The following is a 21,320-nucleotide window of genomic DNA, read 5'->3' on the forward strand; positions in this document are numbered from 1 at the left end:
TAGGCAGATTAGAAATCATAAAATGCTACCTGTGTTGGAATTCATCTTGAAATACTTTCCATCAGACAAGAGGAAATAGGAAAGTTGTCCATTTCTTCCCGAGTCTTTGTCAACAGCTGTAATGGTGCCAACAACACCCCTGGGAACTGGATTTTCCTCCATTTCAAAGAAGTAGCTCTCACGCATAAACATGGGAGAATTATCATTTTCATCCAGGACATTAACTATGACCGATGTACTTGCATTTTGCCTGAGGTTTTCATGCTCGGAGATGCTGACCAGAACTCTAAAACTTATTATCTGTACACATTCATAGTTCAAATGTTTCCGAAGATAAATCCAGCCAGTATCAGAGCTAATCCCAAATGCAACAGAATCTGTGCTAAGCTCCAAGGAATACGTCAGCTTGGAGGTAACGCTGTGTGGATCAAGTGAGTGGGCTTGAACCTGAAGGATTTGGGCACCTGGAGAGGTAGCTTCACTGATTTCTACTTGATACACCAAGTTTTGAAAAACCAAAGTAGGGCCCATCTGCTCTTCAATAATCACCGTCAACATCAGCAAAGAAGTCAGAGGAGGACTTCCACAGTCTTCAGCTGCTATGTGTAGTGTATATTCCTGCTGCTTATCTGCAAACACTGTCCTGGTGAGGTTTACCACTCCAAGGCTTGGATCAATGCTAAATGCATTTGACTGTTTGCTTACAATACTATATTTGATTGCCCCATTTAGGCCACTGTCTTTGTCTTCTGCATGAGCAATGTAGACAGCAGTGCCAGGAGGCTGGGTATATGAAATAGTTACCTTATCTGATTGGGTAAGAAATAGTGGAGGGTTATCATTAATATCTATCACAGATATGTTGACCTGGGTGCTACTGTAGACAGGGGAGTTACCCAGTTGTGACTGAATGGTGAGCACCACAACAGACTGAGTTTCATGATCAAGCTCTTTTTTAGTGCGGATGATACCAAACTGGGGGTCAATAGAGAATCTTCCATGTGGATCACCGGCGGAAATTCTGTAAGAAACCACTTCTAAAGAATCTAGAAATGGAAATAACAACAAAAATGTAAAAAAATATGAAAGTGATAACATGAAGGTTGGTAAGAACAGCTGTGAAGAATGCACGCTGTTAAATTCAGCTGAATAAATGCAAGCTACACAGATGTTTGACTTTCTTGGACTTTTTATGCTTCCTTCTTCCTGTCCCTGGAGCCCTTCAGTAGAATATGACTGTATACAGTTTGTCCACTTGTGCACCATTTGATTTTCATCTCACTGGTATGATAAAAATCTATAGAGAAAATAGTATAATAGTCTTTTGTTTTGCCCTGATCTAAAATATAGAAAAAAAATCCACTCCTATAAATTAGTCTTATGGGAGTAATTTCACTACACACAGGCATTCAATATACTAAGGAAAGAAACAGGTCGCAGCTGTCTGGAAGAACTGCATTTTACTGAACTTACTGTTCATGGATGACCATTGCTATAACCCTTATACATCAGATGCTACCTAAAGCAAAAGCTATCTAAAGGTTCAGGCTTATAACCAAGGCCGCTCCGCAAGTGCTACCTCACCTCGAGGACAGTGGTCAATGCACTGTCCTTACAAGAAGATGAAAATGGGAGGAGCTGACTAATCAAACTTATATAAAACCTCTGCCTCTACCACCTCACATGTACAGATCCATCATCAAGTGGGTACATGCACTCTGCTCCATTACTCCGCATAGGAACCAAATATATATGGCTCTCCGGACAGGGTCTTTTATGACTACGGCCTGGCAGGAGCTAACCCATTTCCCTCTAAAAATGATAACAAAAGCAAATGGATTAAATACATTTTCAAAAGGTCCCATAAACATTAATCTGGACTTCACCATTTAATTCGAGAAAACGTGGGGGGGGCATTGTTTGTTTGGGTTTTGGGGGATTTTTTTTTTGTTGGGTTTTGGTTTGGTTTGGTGGTTTGTGGGTTTTTTTGCAGCAGCACTTCATATAGATTCTCTGAGACTTCTGAACATTCTCTGATCTGAGTATTGCTCTGAGATTTTTTTTGCATGACTAATGCTTTAACACAAGCCACGCCATCACACAGACCCTTCCTTACACTTTCACAACACGCTTCCCATCTCCCCATTTACAATTATGCAAATCCATCTGGAAGAAAATGGAGGCAGTTGCTAATCCCCATGGACCACCAAGGAGAGTACCACAGATCTCCATTTGTTCTGAAGAGCACCCTGATACAGCAGTGATTACACCAGTTGCTGTAAATACCAACAGTAAATACTACTTAATGCTCGACAGACTGAATGAATAATATGAAAGTTTGTGGTTTTTTTTTTTTTTTTAAATCTGCAGATATTTCCAGTTAATGGTCACAACAAAAATGCAATATAATCTCTGACTGAGCATGCAACTTACTTGGAGGCTCCCTGGCCTTTACGGTGCCGATTGGGCTGTCTTCAGGTGCATCTTCGGGAACAGAAAAAGTATAGCGGGATCTCTCAAATATGGCAGGGGCTGAAGCAGTCTGAAGGATGTTTACTGTGATGGCTGCATTGGTGGCAGAGGGAAGGCCACCCCCATCCCGCGCAGAAACAGTCAGGAAAAGCACAGAACGCGCCAGGCGGCCAAGAGCTGAGATCAGGTAAATAATTCCTGAAAGTACACAGAAATAAAAGAGCAATGAAGCAAATTAAAATTCAGCAGGCTGTCAAAATAGTTTCAACGTGTACCACTACTCTAAAAGAAAGCCACACAATGTGGACAAAAAGCAGCACTCCCAATTCCTTTTTGAGAGCTAAGTTTTTTCAAATTATATGGTCTTTACCATGCACAAAGCCACTGATACACAGCAAGTCCTGTGTCAAAACACAGCGTCCATAATTCTGATTTTAAAAACAGATTCAGCTAAATCTTTAACAACTTCATTGAGTCAGTGGGTTTGTTCTGAATTTTCAGCCATGTTAGGAAAACCATAGTTTTACCAGTACTAGTCTATAGGAATCTGGAAGTGCATTAGGGGAAAAAAAAAATACCTTATTGTCAGAAAAGACTAATTTATCTTTGCAAACAGTAAAGTTAACTCTAGTTCAAACAGGCTGCGGAGACATTCTGCTTGAATAACTCCCCAAATAAAACAGACACAAAGGGCGTTAAATCCCCAAAATACAAATCTTAGGAGCAGTGGGCTCTCTGGAAAAGTATCTGGGAAGCAATCACCTGCTGTCTGATCACAAGTTTCTAGTAAAATACCCTTTAGTAGTGAATTCTAAGGTCTTGAATTTGCAAGCTGCTTTTAATTACATTTTATATAAACTATAGGAAATAAGTAATTCTTTGAAAAGAAAATGCAATGCTGTGTCCAGAAATACAGCACTTTGGATGTGCCTTCCTCAAGATAAATACATTTTCATCCTTTAACTCTGATGAATGAGACTAGCTGTCTCCAAATACATTCTCTTCAGACTGCTAAAATAAGTCTTTAGTAATATCAGATAATTATGCCCAATTTTGAAATACTGTCTATGTAACTACAGAAACCCACATCTAACTATTATTACCTAAGATTGTAGCATGGGCAGAAAGAATGAACATGGCAGGAATCCTGTCCCATCTTCTTCTACAGTAAAAGCTTGTATGAACCTCAAAGAAAGCTTTGTCTGAGCGAAGACTTCAATCTCAGCAATGAGAATTAAATCCAAACCATAGCTCTCTATGGGATATTCATAACAGTCCTCAACAATTATCCAAAACTGATAATTGTTAATTGTTATGTGAGAGACAGTCATTCATTGTCCTTTGCAAGCAAATTAAGGATTTATAAATTAAAATATAAACCCCAAAATAAATTATTAGCCCTCAGAGCACTCTGAAATACCTGGTCTTGATGAAGTGAACATAAATACTTAAAAATTGAGGGGTAAACACTAGATCACGGTATGTTCGTAACTTCAAAAGTTTATACATAAATTGTAACCTGAGGCATACAGTCAAAGACCAGACTTTCACTTATCCTGAGATGACAAAAATCCATCAGTATTCTAAGACTCTTTGGTGGCCACATATTTTGCAACACACAGAGAACTATTTACAAAGTAAGTTTTTCAACATGAAAATGAAGATGAGAGGTGACCAAATGCAAAATAAATTCTTCTTAACAATGACTGAGCTTAACTAAATATACACTAAATGCTAAAATTGCAGTGAGCTATGTAGCAAGGTTGCAGTAAACTCAAATGATTCAACTAATAAGGACAACTTTCTACATACCAACAGTATTTTTAAGAAACCATTTAGGCTTTTTGTAGAAGCTGGTGAAGACACAAAACCTCTAGCAACTCAGTAAACCAAACCTTTAAACTTTGAGCTACCTTTCTGGTTTCCTGGCTCTCAAGACAGATTTAGTAGGGAAGATGTTTGGCATTCAAGTCAGACATTCAGCGGTCCAATTTGTCAGACAGGGTAAAAATTAGATTTAACTCAAAGTGCATGATTCAGCTACAATAAATCTTCTCAAAATTTAGTGTGAAGCCACAACACTAATTTGCTACAATGCATTTTTAAGCAGAATAATGGAAAATACATAAAATACTTATAAATATTCAAATGTGTATGTGGTATACTTTCCAATTATACTGCCAGGACATTATAATAACAAACTGTGTCTTGACATGCTTAAAATGCATTCAAAGGGTCTTCAGGATCAAGGAAGAATGCTTTCCACTAACAACAAAGGACACTTATTCCAGTGTGACAAACCACAGTAAAAACACAGCAGAGATACAGATGGATTCAGAATCCTTTGCTGATCCAGCTCCTATGCCAATAAATTATGTACGTCCAAGAATCAACCTTATTTTGGCCTTTTTTTTTCTTTTTTGTCTTCTGATGATTGAGTTTTGCGATTAATTAGACAGCTCAACAAAGTAGTCTTCCAAGGACATAAACTTTTGGCATTTCCTGAGGTAATCTGAGCAACTGTAGCTCAAAGGAAAAAGGGCTTAAACCATTTTTTTCCAGAGGTTAAATGTATAAACATGGGTTTTAAACACTGTTGCTGTCAAATTAAATGAATGCTGTGTTGCTGTGTCCTAGGGAGGGAAAAGAATAGGCAAGTACATCTTGCCAACTCAGTCCTCTCTTGCAGGACCAAGGACGCCCTAAGAACAGTGGTAGATTTCAAGTAAAAAGTATGCGTCTTCCAACCTCAGAACTGTAATATGCACAAAATTTTATAACCCAGTTTGACTTTTAATTATATACATTCTGTTTCTTTAAGCATTTGTAGGACTGGGCATTAGCTTTGCATCTGCTGAAATATAATCTGTACAGACATTTAAGACAGCTCTACCATACGTATAGGGGAACGTGCCACGTTAGGCTGTATTATGGCACCATATGATGGGAAAGAAGCTATAGAAGTAAGCAGCGTCTGGGATCCTACTTTCTTTACAGTTAGGTAAAAACACCAGACTGTGACTAAAATGGACAGTCATGACCACTTGAGTCAAAAGTAGCTGCCAGCACACCTCACAGCAGGCTGGCTGTATTTGATCTGCTGAAGTGCAGTGCAGGAGATCCCCTGGTACTACATCGCAAAGGCAGAAATGGGGCTAACTGCAAGAAGCACACGGCAGGAACTAGCTGTGTAAGTGATATATTCAGTGTGCAAAAATCAACAAAGGTATGCCTTGCTAAATAACAGGCTGAAGATGAGTCATAGTTTTCCTTTCTTTCCTGTTCTGTAATCAAGACAAGACACTGGCTTGTTATTTTTATTACCATAGTCACTTGCAGCCTGCAATTTGTGGCTTCAGAGAACTTAAAAGACAATTAGGTTGCTGTGGTACAGAATATATTTTTCCATTATGAAAAAGAGTTTCTAGAGACGCTAACGATGGAAAGGGAATAATGAGACAGCTGCTCTGTGAGGAACATTTTACTTAGACCAAAACTCCCAGCAGGGGACCACACAGACACAAGTGCAGTTCCACTTTAAGAAGTCACTGCATGAAAAATGCCACCATCTTTCTTATAGCTTGGCTCCGCATATATATGGACAGTCTTATCTGCTGCCTTTAATTTAATTCCCATTTTTAAAATTTATTGTTTATATTAGCACAGTGCTTTGAAGATTTTACCTCTGGTAATTCCTCATTCTGCACAAGAGAGAGCTGGAGCCAATTCTGCTTCACAGGTGAACAAACATATAATTACAGAGCAGATGAAGCATTAATATCCAGCCTTACTTATACCTTGGCAATCTCATTTTCTTGACTAAATCTGCATGGGTGTAACTGCAGATTCTAACCTTTATAAATCAAAAACATCACCCAGAGACTGCCTATCATGATTTGCATACACATTTTAGACAGACTCTGCAATGCTGGTCACATGATAGCGACTGCCACTACAGGCTCGAGTTTGGGAACAGCTCTGCGCCAGCACAGGTTAGCTCAGCACAGCCACATTAAGTACAGGTATTTCACTGCAGAACAATCTATGCTTACTGGCTAGCATAAATTGTCATAACAGTTTTGGGGATTCAGTGTGCTGTGACAGCTAGTATTAGTGAAGGGTGAAATCATGACTGTCAGCTCTTAAACCTGCGCCACCCTTCCTCACTTACTGTATGTGGTAGGGCACTAATTTCCAAGAAGTTCCTGCTTTTCACTTTGTGCCTATCAACAACAAAAGTTAAAATGAAGCCAATGTTCGCCCAGGACATGCAAAAGCATTAGTGAAAGATAGGACTCTGCAGCACCTGCCATTCTCTGAAACTGACAAAATTTCTCATGGGATTTTTTTCTTATTATTTTTCTGGAGATGCACCCTCCTCCACAGGTGGGTTAGCTGCTAAGTGCTGTTTCTCAAGAGTTATCTCTGGGACCCTGTCTCCTGCTTTAATGATTCCTTTAAAATATATTTACGATCTTCTTCATGATCCTGTGTTCAGTCCTAACGTTACAACAACATAAATGGCCAAAGTAGGTTCATTCATCAAAAGCAAGTTTTGTATGGCAGAAATACTACTGGTTATCCCTTTAGCTGACCACTTTGAAAATGTATCTGTTTTTCCACAGGGGCCTCAGGTAAGGAAAACAAAAACAGCCCTACAGGTATAGCCATTTCTAGGTAAACAAAACATTTTTTCATTAGCAAAGCACTGCAGAGGCAAAGATATAAATCAGGACACACTAACTTCAATAACAATATCTGGATTGCACAGAAATGCATACTCATTTAAATAGCTTCCAGTATTTTCTCATTGTTCATGAAACAAAATAGCAACTTTAGAACACAGCAAGAGGCATGAAATCAACAACTATCAATAGTGTTCTCTAAGATCATGAAACTGAATGCCCTACCAACTTTAAATGATGGCAGTATTTCTTCAGCAAATATCCTAGGATGTGTGAGCTGGCATGACCTGACACACAGCTCAGACAGCAAGCAGATGGCAAAAAGGTACGTATAGTTCATTACCTCGGTTCACCTTTAAAGCTGGCCACAGGACCTGCTGTTTAATACTGTGTAGGACAGTGCTGACCCACTGACCTGCTCAGAGCATCTCTCGCCCAACCTAGCACACCAGCTTCTCAGTGCAGAGATGCATGTACAACTTTGCTTTTTATGTGTCAGAAAAATGTTCATGATGAGCATAGGCAGGGTGATTCCCCAAGAGGTGAATGCAGTTAGGAGGTGTAGACTTTGCATTAACATTAAAACCAGCATTGTTCTAGGGAAGAGCGATAAGTGTTTCTGTTTGACATTTCTATTTAACTTTATCTGACTCATTGCCCATCTTCTAATCTTAGTATCATATCTAGGTTCCAGTTTTAGCTATTTACCTGTATTTAAAATGTACCTTTTTTACTGAAGCTGCATTCTTGATGGTAACCATAACAACACTCTGCAAAATGCACTGTTTGAAGAGCTGGTTTAATAACTGTCAGTGGAAAGGAAAGTATTAATGAGGAATTACATTGTTATTTACAGTCTACCTACTGTCACACACACAGCTTCAGCTTATAGGAAAAGGCTTTAAAAAGCTTAATCTTGATGGCAAAAACACTGTTTTGAGTTTCAGTGCGCAAGAGGACTACTGTAAGTTTGAAAGTATTCGGTATTTTAATGTTTTCGTAGTAAATAACTAATTCAACTTGGATCAATCTCCTACCTACATTTGTACTTTACAGAAGCCTCATACCCCTGCGTTGCCAAATGCAGGGGTATACAACAAGTGATACAACAGCAGATTCTTGCGCTAAACTCACAGTTTCCCTCTTAAAAAAGGAAATATAAATACAATATCTTAGTGTTTACAACCACTACTGTTTAAACATACTGTGTTTAACATCACTTTGCTTAGCACATGAAAGTCTATTCCAGAGCACTGCATTCAAATCCAATCAGGATGGTAATCTGCAACATAAGGAACCTGGACCTATAAGGTAACGTACACAGTTTTAACACTGCGATTTTCCCAGAAACACACTAGTACTATTTTAAATACTACAGGTTACAGACAATTTTAGTGAACTAAGAAGTATTCATCAAGACACAAAATATGAATTACTAATTAGGGCAGTTCCATTATTCACAAGCAGAATATCCACCTGAGCATCACCTCTAATATCAGGCAAGAGAATATTAGAATGATTTTGTATCATCTAGGCTCAGTTTTCTATTACACAAATGCTTTTCAGACAAAGTCTTGCAATGCAGTATTTGGGATGCAAATTTTTTGTCACTAGAGAGTATAGTCCACTAGTTTAGGAGGTCGCATGCCTCCTAGTGCTCAAGGGGCAGGTAAAGGAACATGTAAAGCTGGTCTCCTTCAGTCTTCCCATCTGCCATCTAACTGTGAACAGGTTAAACACAGTTCTGCAACCTGAATCATAGAATCATCTAGGTTGAAAGGGACCTTTAAGATCATCAAGTCCAACCCTTAACCTAATACTGCCAAAACCACCGTTAAACCATGTCCCTACGCACCATGTGTACCCGTCTTTTAAACACCTCCAGGGATGGTGACTCCACCACTTCCCTGGGCAGCCCGTTCCAATGTTTGATAACCCTTTCTGTGAAGAAATTTTTCTGAATATCCATCCTAAACCTTCCCTGGTGCAACTTGAGGCCATTTCCTCTTGTCCTATAGCCTGTGACTTGGGAGAAGAGACCAACACCCACCTCACTACAACCTCCTTTCAGGTAGCTGTAGAGAGTGATAAGGTCTCCCCGCAGTCTCCTTTTCTCCAAACTAAACAACCCCAGTTCCCTCAGCTGCTCCTTGTAAGAATTGTGCTCTAGACCCTCAACAGCTTTGTTGTCCTTCTCTGAACACACTCCAGCACCTCAATGTCTTGTAGAGGGGCCCAGAACTGAACCCAGTATTCAAGGAGCAGCTTCACCGGTGCTGAGTACAGTGGGACAATCAGTTCCCTAGTTCTGCTGGCCACACTACTCCTGACACAGGCCAGGGAGCTGGTGGCCTTCTTGGCTACCTGGGCACACTGCTGGCTTATATTCAGAAGAAATGAGCTAGGGGACTGGACTTAAAGTGGTACTTATATTTGCATTGCCAGCTTTTTGGATGAGGTCTTTAGCCTATTTCTGTCTGAACACCACTGGAACTTTAAATTCTCTAAATTATTTTTTTTATTTACAATTTAAATTACAGACAATATTAATATTTCAGTAGTGTTTTCTATGCATGGTTCAAAGTTTACTACAAAATAAGTTAGCATCATGGTTGTTTATTTGTAGGGAAAAACTTATTTATAAGGCATCTTCTGTAAATATTCTCAGGTGCTGGAAAACCCTTAAAGAACACTGATGAATCCCATGAAAAATTGCAGACAGATAAACCAAATTGCTAGTGCTTTTTTAAAATGATTTTGAAAAGCTGAGAGTTTAAAGAAAGCTAATTTTTTAGAGCAATGGTTCTACCAATTAATACTACTCTATTTAAAAATTTGATTGCCTATTGATTTCATGAGGGATGATGAATCCCTAAGGAAAAAGTATGCAACACTAAGAGCCCATCAAAAAAAAGCTCTCAAACAGTAGATGGATGAGACCAATTCAGAGCTTTCCAAACCCCTACATTGATTCTAAAATGAGTGTTTCACTGAAGCTCTCAACAAAGAGTGAGCAAAGCAAACTGAACATGCCCTGACCAGCTACAAGGCAGGCAGTAGCACTCTGAACAAGCAGCTGGCAGCAGAATAGCCCCACACTCCCCATTTAGCAAGAATGCAGTGCTTTAGCTATGAAGTCCCCAGAACATTCAGGTATTCTGAGCATGGAAGCTGCTCCACTTTGCACAAAATGCTTAAAGAAATATTAATAGGGTAAAAAAAAAAAACAACCCATCCTACAACTCCCACTTTAATCAGGTGATTATACCACTACCAGAAGGCAAATAGATCCAATATTGCTCAGAGCAAAGAAAGAACTAAACTAGGTCTCTCAGGTGACCACAGCAATTGCTAAACTGTTAAGGATTTCAGTTCCTCACTTACTTTGTGAATCTATTGCTTTATTTCCTTTATTTCTAGCATCCAAGTCAAATGAAACATTTTGCTTGACCCTCTTGCTTCCATTTTAAATTTCAACATAAAAATCCCTCAAATTGTCAATAGATTTATATTTGCCATATATTCTTCAGAATACTGCCAAGTGTAACATTCAGCTCCTCAAAAATTCTCATTTTCTACAGTACCTATGAAAAGAAACTTGGAGTGACTGAACTGATGGATTGTCACATTAATCCGTTGCTGTCCCACTATTTCAACCTACTATAAACCTCACAGGACAGGACTAGGGTTTGGTTTTGTTGTTTTTTTTTTCCTATTAGTACAATGCTAATGTCAGTACAACAAAGGTTTTATGACTCACCATAGGACATCAAAGCTAAACTTAATACAGAAAAATCAAGTATTACTTTGATGTAGCTTTCTCTATATTGAACTATTACATTTTAAAATAATTCTTCTCTAACAGAAATAAAGCCAACTCAAAATGCTAACTTGAAGGGAGATTTCCTCTGATTTTGCCTTGTTTTGTTTCCTTTAATCTGACATAACAGTAACTTGGAGTATGTTTGTTGTCTGATTGCATACAAAGAGAACATTTCCACATAAAACACGAGCTTTAAAAAAACCCCACAATAAAAATCAAAGTATACACCAATAAGCGGGCAGGACTCTGGCCTGGTTAACTGCTGTATTTTCAAAGACAAAGGCAGAGCTTTTCCTGCACAACCTACGCAGCTCCAGCACTGCCGTACCATCCCACCAGGTCACCTCTGCTTGCTTAGCTTATCGAAGTTTCCAAAAACATCTTTTTAATCAAGGACCTTTTCAATCAAACTGCCAGCCTGCAAATCCAAAAATAGATCAATGCACAACCTGGTAACAACACTTGACTGCCATGGTAACCAGAGATGGTATTTCTTTGAAGGCCCTGTACTAAAAGATGCACGTTTCCAGCACAGATACAGAATGAAGCCTAATATAAGCCCAATAAGATGTATTTGCTGTTCTTATAATTAAGAGCATTACAAAACATTCCAGATCCTCATGAACTGATTTTCTACTACATACACTCCCCTACTATGTTCCTTTTAACAGTCCAACAGCATGAAGGCATTCTGCCAAGTTTATCTGCTCTCTTTGTGTGACCTGCCGCTTTCTTCTTTTCTTTAGGTTAACTGAAAACATGAAGTACATTAAGTGTATCTGTACTTCAGACCCATACAGTCTCTATGGAAAAAAAGTGTTGATTATCTGAACGTTACTGTACAAATCTCTCATTATCCTGTCCTCCAAAATGGGAGGTTTGAGCCTGTTTTTTTTTCCTTTTCTCCATTTTTCTTGTTATCAGCCCACATCATCTGTGCAATGCCATGGCAGTTTGATCTTTGTCTCATCTGGTGGGTACTTCTGTTTCTGAGATCTGACATTGACTTAGCTACAAGAAAAGGGGGTAGGCTAGAGTATTTTTGTAAATACTTTGCATTGTATCATGCACAATGAACTCAAGTACACATGCCACACCACTATTGCATAGCTGAGTTTTTGGCACATAGCTTGTAGGAATTTTTCTCTTTGTAGATGGTCGATTCTACTGGATTTTATTCATAAAAGAAAAAAAGAGATGCATACATTAAGAGCTGGCACTACGGATATTTTTTCACGCTGTTCTCCTGAACAGCTTGCTTTCAGGGCCAAAATCTGCACACTCACACTTACTACAGCTAATTTTGCGTGCTTCAAGGAGAACATACTGTTTCCTGTATTCTTTATGTTAGATTTCTCATTAGATGAGATCTGTCTCAGTGAAGGTAAATGTCCCCAAATTACTCAGTGAAAACTTAATAAGCTAAACTAAAGTCTCAGACATACTCATCTGATTTGCAGCATTCTGAATATGCTAGCAATTTCATATGAAAGATCAGAAAAACAGAAATTGAAGAAACTGCAGTTTTAAAAAAAGTGGCCTCAAAATGTTCCAAAATAAAACACTCCTAATTTTAAATGTTATTTATGTGAACCTCTTCATATGTTTAGCAAATGTACTACATGCTGTATGAAAATGCCAGAAGCAGTTTAAAAATAAACTATTTTTTCCTACAATACTATACAAAAACATCATTAATCATCATAAAAATGGCCTTGTTTTCTTTAAAAAGGATGCATCCCCATTTTACTTTGATGCATATTACAATCTGCTATATATTAAACATTGTATAATACATGGAGTTAAGCAAAGTTTGGACTTTTTTTTTTTCCCCAAAAAGAAATTTTGGTATTTCAGCTTTTGTTTTCAACCTGTATTGTAATAAAATAAAGCAAACTTTTTCACGCAATGAAAATCTCCTAAGATGTGACTGTTAAACAGCAACATTTCCATTTTCTTCAATAAAACAAAACTTGTCAACATCCTTAACTGGGATGAATCTATTCTGGTGCTCTAAACAAAATCAAAAAGTTTATTTTAAGTCAGTTTGACATTAAATTACATTTACATATGGTGCCATAGTACAGTAATGAAAGTAATACAGCACTAAAATGCACACTGCCAAAATAAGAAAAATTTATCAGTAGAGGGACTGTTCTGCACAAGCTCTACACTTAACCCCTCTTTTTGTATCCATTACCAGGCACTGTTAAAGAGATAAGATGCTGGATTTAAATCTGCCTTTTGGCTGATTAAGTTAATAATTCTTATATTCTTAAATTTGCTTGTCCTTCAGGTGTATTCCTCCTTTTATTCTCCAATGGACTAAGCTCCTAGACTGCTCTACATCTCTTACAGGACATCTTAGTCGCAAGATGCCTATGCTGTTCAGTTAAAAAGAAATCAGAATGCATCTTAAAGGAAACGAACACTCTTTTAGCAAGCCAATTTTTCCTCAAAAGAATGCTCATTTTGAAGAAGCTGTACTTTTGTACTGAAAAAACCTTTTAATGCTAAACTACTGACCAGCTCTTGTAACAAGGCTTGTCTGTTGTACTCAGTATGTTTTTTGGGGAGTAAATAAGTAACAGAAGATATAACAAAAGGTTGATCCAAGTATCTTCAAGTCAATGGAAAGATCTCTGAATTCCTCACTGTAGCACCTCAGTGAGAACATATTTAACAAGGGGGAAAAAAACTGTGCAACAGCAATTGCAGCTGGAGAGAAGAGTGAGAATAGGTGAGAGAAACAGCTCTGCAGACACTAAGGTCAGTGAAGAATGAGATGGAGGACGTGCTACAGCCGCAGGAGCAGAGATGCCCCTGCAGCCCCTGGTGAAGCTCATGGTGAGGCAGGCTGTCCCCCTGGACAGTCCATGGAGGACCATGGTAGAGCAGATATCCACCTGCGGTCCATGGTAGAGCAGATATCCACCTGCGGTCCATGGAGGACCCCACAACAGAGCAGGTGGATGCCCAAAGGAGGCTGTGACCTTGTGGGAAGCCCACGCTGGAGCAGGCTCCTGGCAGGATCTGTGACCCTGTGGAGGGAGAAGCCCACACTGGAGCAGGTTTGCTGGCAGGATTTGTGACCCCATAGGGGACCCATGCTGGAGCAGTCTATTCCTGAAGGACTGCACCCCATGGAAGGGACCCTCCCTGGAGCAGTTCGTGAAGAACTGCAGCCCATGGGAGGACTTGCATTGGAGAAGTTTGTGGAGGACTGTCTCCCATGGGAGGGACCCCACGCTGGAGCAGAGGAAGAGTGTGAGGAGTCCTCCCCCTGAGGAGGAAGGAGCAGCAGAGACAATGTGTGATGAACTGACCACAGTCCCTATTGTCCACCCCCCTGTGCTGCTCAGGGGGAGGAGGTAGAGAATTTGGGAACGAAGTTGAGACAGGGAAGATAGGAGGGGTGGGAGGAAGGTGTTTTAACATTTGGGTTTATTTCTCATTACCCTACTCTGATTTGATTTGCAAAAACTAAATTAATTTCCCCAAGTCGAATCTGATTTGCCCATGATGGTAATTGCCAAGTGATCTCTTCCTCATCTCAACTCACAAGCCTTTCGTTATATTTTCCCTCCCCTGTCCAGCTGAGAAGAGTGATAGAGCAGCTTTGGTGGGCACCTGGCATCCAGCCAGGGTCAACCCACCTTATTCAGAGAAACATTCTTAGTAGAATACAAAGGAGGAAGGTCATAGCCTTTCTTTTAGGCATCTAATTTAGTTAGGATTCACAGAAACACAAGCCTAAATATCTTATATAGTCGAAAGAAACGGAGAAGCTAAGTTAAATGCTTATACTGCTGTAATGCACACTGTGTGAATGCTACTTTCTCTACAACCTTTTCATACTAGGTTTAAACTACTAATACCTTCAAAAAAACATAAATCAGTGGCTGCTGCCTTTTACTTAGCCTTCATGAGAGTTTTCTCTGTACACAGTGACTAGGTAGGGGAGTTGTTCTAAGAATATGAACAGACCATTTACCTGAAGACCGACAGGATGAAGTCACACTGACACAAAATAATTTTCAAAGACTATTATTAATTTTGTTGATTTGAAACAGCTTCCTTGAACCAGGGCTACAATAAGATGATAACATCTTTTTATCCAGCTCTCAAGAAGGGTATTGCTAAGATCAATGAAAAAAAGAATCACATGCCCTTGAATGAAAGAAAAATATTGATGCTTGTACCATAATGAAAATTCATAAATTCAATTGTTAATCCCGAAGTCTTAACTTTAAGCACTGCACAGGTTTTCTGCCACACTTGTAATTGTATCCTGTGACTTACATTTTTAATTACCTGCTCAGCTATAACTATAAATATACTGTCTTTCAGATAGCTTGTTAGGTAATGACGGGAAAATACACAAACATATCTAAAACAGTTTCTTAGCCAGAAGAGCTCTTCAACTTGCTCTGTTCTAATCAATTCACAAGTTCTGTTCATAGATTATGCATGGATCAGATATCTACAAAAGGAAACATAATGAAGCCAAGATGTTGTTTACACCAACACTAGAAACAAATGATAGCAAGAGTCACAAACTGGTTTACAGTTCCCTATCCATACATTTTTCTAGTTACACAGTTCTTACAGTGGTTTTTCTTGTGGACAATCAATCAAATGAAAAATACTTCGTTTCAATTTTTTCTCAAAGGGAAATGCAATAAATGTTGTTTACGAGTATAAGAGCATATCACAAACAATAAATGTAGTATTTAATAGCTAAAAGAGCAAATGAATACCACTAGCAAAGACTTGTTTAGAATTCAGAAACTTTTAATGGAATATCTGCTCAATGAAAGACTCTTCCTTCCCATTCCCACTGAATTTATATATATACGACATCCACATGTCACAGCACTTAAAATAAAAGATGGAGCTTCTTCAAGGAGCTTGGATGTGGCTCAACCTCATAATATCTACATATCAAAAGCACCATTGATATATTCTATACAGTCAGTGGCTGACCAGCTGGTATGAAATCCTGTATTGTGAACACAGCTCACTATGCAAAGCTAAAAGCTTTCTTGATACATCCATACAATTACTTTAACAAAGCAACAGCCAGAAGCAAGCCATAGCAGTGAAGAATTTGGGTTAGTTTTTATTTTATTATTTTATCCATTTCTCCTTCAAAAATAAAAAAGGGAATGAGGGAAAAAAGTGAATTTTTAGTGAGTATTCTAAGTATTCAACACTGTTTAATAGGGAGTATTCAACACTCCAAAAACACCCCTGAAGAAAACTACAGTGAGATAAATTTTCAAGTCCACAATCTAGATGCCATAAAATAGAAATTACATATGCCATGGAGAACAGTGTCATCTTGCATATGATTTTAATGTGTTGTAGTGTAATGTGAAAAACAGCTGCTAAATTAATTTAAATCCCATAATAGTGAAAATATCTGTGTCCACGTCTATTAATGCACTGATTTTCATTCCTCATTTATAAGTGCTCTATCAGTGAGAAAAATTAATCATTTAAAAAAATAAAACTTATCAGGAAGGCAAATTCATGGAAGACTCCACCACCAACACTGTGCTTCCTTTTAGGTCCTCTAATAGCGAAAAGAGCAGATAAAACAGAATATGCCATACTGCAAATTGGAAAAACTGCAGAACATATCAGTAACAGACTGCACACCCACAAGATCAGAAAACCAAAGACCAAAACTGTAATATGATCTTGATTGGCTTATGGGTTTGGAGATCCACTTCCTGAAGGATTACTATTTCTTGTCATACTTGTCCATTGCCCTCTGTTCACAAAATGCAGCCCACATAACTAGATGAAGTACATCACATAACCTTCAGAGAGACACATCTAAATTAGGCCAGGTATCAGAGCATATGAAGACAGCTTTAGCATGACAAAAACTGGAAAATGTCACTGTCCTAACAAGGAGGATGAAGAGCTTCTTCCTCTGAATACTGAACAGCTTTTGCAGCTATTTAACCCACAAAGATTGCAAAACTTCTATGTGACAAGTTGGCAATTTTAATGTTTATTTTGTTTATAATGTTTATTTTTACCAAGAGTCTAAAAATCATTCTGCTTGCCAGTTACTGAGCATAAGCGCTATTGTAGGTAGACGTGGAAGAATACAAAAGGCAAAAGTGTATTCTTCAGGAAAAAAGCCAACACGCACCGTTAATATTAATAAGTTAAAATTAGACACAGTTAGACCTCATGAATTACCCAGGAGATGTGATTAAGTGCAATCAGATTCCAAGGACTATAATGCCAGGAATAGTGTCTCTGACCTAAATGCTCTTCTCATCATGAAATGTCAGCAATAATGACCTCAAGCAACTTCACCCTGAATTTGGTCTGCCTTTGATAAAATACCATGATAGATTCGCAAGATAATAGTAACTTATAAACTCATATGGTCTTCATGATTAAGCATGACATTTTTCCTATAGAAAGCGCCAAAACCGGAAAAAAAAGACCAAAAGGTCACAACCTGAGGAAGAAGCCTTTCAAATGAGAGGACTGCTGCAAAGCCAGTGCTGCTAGCATGATCCACAGGGGCTCTCTCTGACAAGCCTGCTGGGGCAGCTTTAAAATGACCAGTTAAATGCCTGTGGAGATCCAGCTCCCTAGTTATTGACTGACCTACGTATTTTTGGCATCAGTTATGCCCCAGAGAATCTGATTTGACAGGCAGTTAAAAGTCCACAGTTAAACAAATTCTGAAATAGCCAAGACAAGCATACCAACTTCCTACGAAGATTAGTTTCTTCTGTTCATCGGTATTTTGGGGACCTTGTAAGAAAGTGAAAATAGGCACCATTTTGAAAGAATAGAGCCTTGCAACATTTTGTATGTCAAACAGCTAATAAATACACACGTACAACAGCCCCAAAAATTTTTAAAACAAAACAATCCCCTGTGCCATGACCATCACAAAGCAACACCGTTCATTGGGATACATTCACATGCAATGGCTGGCCGTCAAGTACGATGGTAGCATCAGTTTAGTTAACCGCTCCCTGAAAGACACCATGGACATTTGTAGATACACTGCTCATGTTCTTTCCAGCTGACATTGATGACTATTTTAAAGTTAAAAAGCAGACTATAGGGGCTGCTTTGTGGCCATGGGGAGAGTAATTCAATCTGTAAGATTCAACATGTCTTCAAAAAAATTCACCCAGATCTTCTTTTGCCATAGTTGTTTTCTTGCTCTCATCGTCACCCTTCATTGAACATCTCTCCAGAAACCAGAAGGACAAAATCACATCAGGAAGCAAAAGGCAGAAGACACTTACAAAGCTAATCATTGAATCAAACAGGGAGGCAGCTGGATATTTTAAGACTGAGCAGAATGGGGACTTATTCTAGCAGTGTGGGGAAAGAAGATTAGGACAGAAACAAAGAGATGACATGAAAGGACAAGGGTCCTTGAAAGGTCTTTTGTTGCTCCCCAAGAGTAAGACCTAAACATTTCAGAAATTCAGATATTATTGTAAAAAATAATGTTTTGATTATTTCTTACAATGATGAATAGATTTATGGCTGACAATGGTGGATAAGTGGCATGCTGCTTGTCTTGTATTGTACTGGCATGTACTATGTTTCCATTCTCCTTTTTATTCCAGTGAATGCAAAGGCTTCATGTTAAACCTAAATTCTCCATCTTCCTCTAGAATTATTTTCCAGCAGAATCTAAGTTTCAACTATATGACCTGACTCCAAATAAAAAAAGCATCATCAAGGAAAAGATACATGTTATATAATCATAGCCTTTCTGAATCAGAGACTCATACAGTACCTGTGGATGTATCCACTGTGAATAAAGAAGAAAATTCTCCCGGGACCAGTTCATATGTGACAACTCCATATATTCCTGAATCTCTGTCTGTGGCAACAACATTGATGATCTCTGTTCCTGGCTGTGTGTGACTGCTTATGCTCGTCATATAGACGGCTTGTTCAAAAACAGGTTGATTATCGTTAATATCTTCTATCTCGATACGAACAAAAGCTTGGGCACTCAGCCCACCCTGTTGGATAAATAAAAAGAAAATACAAGGTCAATTTTTAAAGTGTACACAATAGCATGATGCACATCAGACTTCAGCCCATCATTAGGAAATGGAACATGCTGCAACAATATTGAGCAATGAAAATGTCTAATAAAAACAACTTATAGTATCTGTAATACCCTGAAATATTGCATTTAGGCAAGCTACACTTTCAGAACAACTCCAGTGGCCTGAGAGAGTACACAAAGAAGTTCAGCTTCTTACAACAGTGAGGCCTGAACACAAAGTTATTTTTGTTAATACTAACTAGCAACACACATGTCAAATCCTTGCTAGTCTAACCTTGCTTATTTTTACTGTAATCACCTACACACCACTTATTCCTTTACAGATGAAAACCGGGGCTTTCTGCCCCAGAAACACACCCCCCTCAGGTGACTGGTGTTCCAGTAAAGCGGAAATAACTTCCTTCTGTCTATGAGTCTTTCAGATTTAAAAGCATGACCATTGTAACAGCAAACATTAGGCTTTTTCAACTATCAGTTAAGAACACATATTGAGAGCAGAGCAGTGCAGGACAGCCAAAGTCTGACCTGTCAGGCTGCTGCCTGCAAGACCTATCCTCAATTTACTGCCCTGGCAGGTTTAAGCAGTTCTGCTCGTGCACTGTGTGTGTCTATACATATATAAAGTGTGTGTGTATATATATAAAGTGTGTGTATGTGTATATATTTATCTATATGTAGGCACATGTGCTTGTCTGCATACCCACACCTTCACTTTGTGTACACAGAGACAGAACAATACCAAATTCAACTAAAGCACAACTGAAAGAATTTGTTGGTGTAAAATCCATAACTGATTACATAAAATTATTTCCAGCGCATTTGTGATTTTGCAGAGAAAGAGGTCTCATCATGCTTTCTAGGGGCCTTGGCTCAACTTCTCTACTTTTGTTTCTTTTCCCTACATAAAGAGCTGGGAAAAGAGCCAGGCCTTGGTCACAGCTTCAGCACCATACCTCTTTGCTACCCCAGACCAGCCGCTGTGCTGCTCTCCACGCAGTTGAAGCTCCTGCTACAGGTGCCCACCAAGAGCCCACTGAAATACCAGGCAGGCAGCCACAGGACCACATTTAGCCTCGTTCTGCAGCGAAACTGGAGAAGTGAGGAGCAACTGCAAGCTGGCTTATCAAACCATGCTACAGCAAAATCACAATTTTACATGGCAAAGCACTGAATTTTGTGACAATCTAGAAAAAAGACAACTTGTGGGCGCTAAAGGGTAGACCCCATAGGGTCCTGAGTGAAACAAATGGCAACTTGCTTCTCAGAGGCACTACCTTGTGCCTCCAGTGGACTCCCTTCATCAGTTTGGAGGCGTTCATGTTTCCAAGGTTATTTTACAGCCATAAAAACTACAGACATTTTTAAAAGAAAGCAGTTCCACTTGTGGCACAGCTAACGGTGAATGCTGGGACACTGATGTGTACAATGGAGGCACAAAGCAGCACGTGTATGTATAGCCTGCATGTGCTGTACACAATACAGTAAGATACAGACTGAGGAAGAATCCTGCACTTTTCAAAGTCACACTGAGAGTGCTGTGCTCGTACCAATTTGTCTCTTACCAAAACTGCTGACACATGAGAAGCTACACTGAGCAAGTCCAAACTTAATTCTGCAGTCACAGTAGCTATGATATAAAAAAAAATTACTAGGTTGCACATTTCTGCAACCTCATTGTTCATGTCAATTATTTTTAAATGTGACCTTCATGAAACTATCCAATGATTCAGACTGCATACTACTCCTTTAGACTTGCCCTGCAGCATAACAATCTCCCCAAAAACTATTTTTGAAGGTTTGCTTATCACGTCCCCAGGGTCTGACTTACTTTTGGGCAAAAATACTATCAGTTCTGCATTCTCTCCCAATTTCCATAGGGATTTTTGGGTTTTTTTTGTTGTTGGTTTTTTTTTTTTTTTTTTCATCCATGCAGTAATATTAACGCTGTTGGGTGGCAGTGACATTCCCATGAAAGCTCAAGTGTGTGGAAAATTGAGATGATCTTGTGCATCACGTGGCTATGTTTCACCCACAGACTAGGAGATCTGGCCCACATCCTCCTGGCATGCCTGGGTTTTCTTCCAAAGAAAATAAAGCATGGCATGCTTCCAGGGCTCACACTGCCACGGAGGCAGCCGGCAGCCAGGACATGCGCCTGGGGACCAGCACCAGCCTCAAACCACTGAGACAGTCATGAAACCCTGTGCTGATATGGGGAAGTAGAGGTGTGCAGAACTAGTGGGCTCACTGCCAACACCCC

The 21,320-nt window shown here is 39.1% G+C and overlaps 1 protein-coding gene across 1 annotated transcript in view; it reads right to left on the minus strand.

Annotated features, from left to right (window-relative positions):
* Positions 1–21,320, minus strand: part of DCHS2 (dachsous cadherin-related 2) — a gene marked incomplete at both ends in the record, with an annotated part of 121,761 nt that overhangs the window by 43,360 nt on the left and 57,081 nt on the right. Inside the window, 3 exons of the mRNA XM_082482587.1 lie at positions 30–1,046; positions 2,434–2,670; positions 18,779–19,010. Coding sequence (XP_082338713.1) covers positions 30–1,046; positions 2,434–2,670; positions 18,779–19,010 — 1,486 coding nt within the window. The remainder of the gene's footprint in view (positions 1–29; positions 1,047–2,433; positions 2,671–18,778; positions 19,011–21,320) is intronic.

Source organism: Vanellus vanellus, assembly GCF_965231255.1.
Source record: "Vanellus vanellus genome assembly, chromosome: 4".
NCBI lineage: Eukaryota > Metazoa > Chordata > Aves > Charadriiformes > Charadriidae > Vanellus > Vanellus vanellus.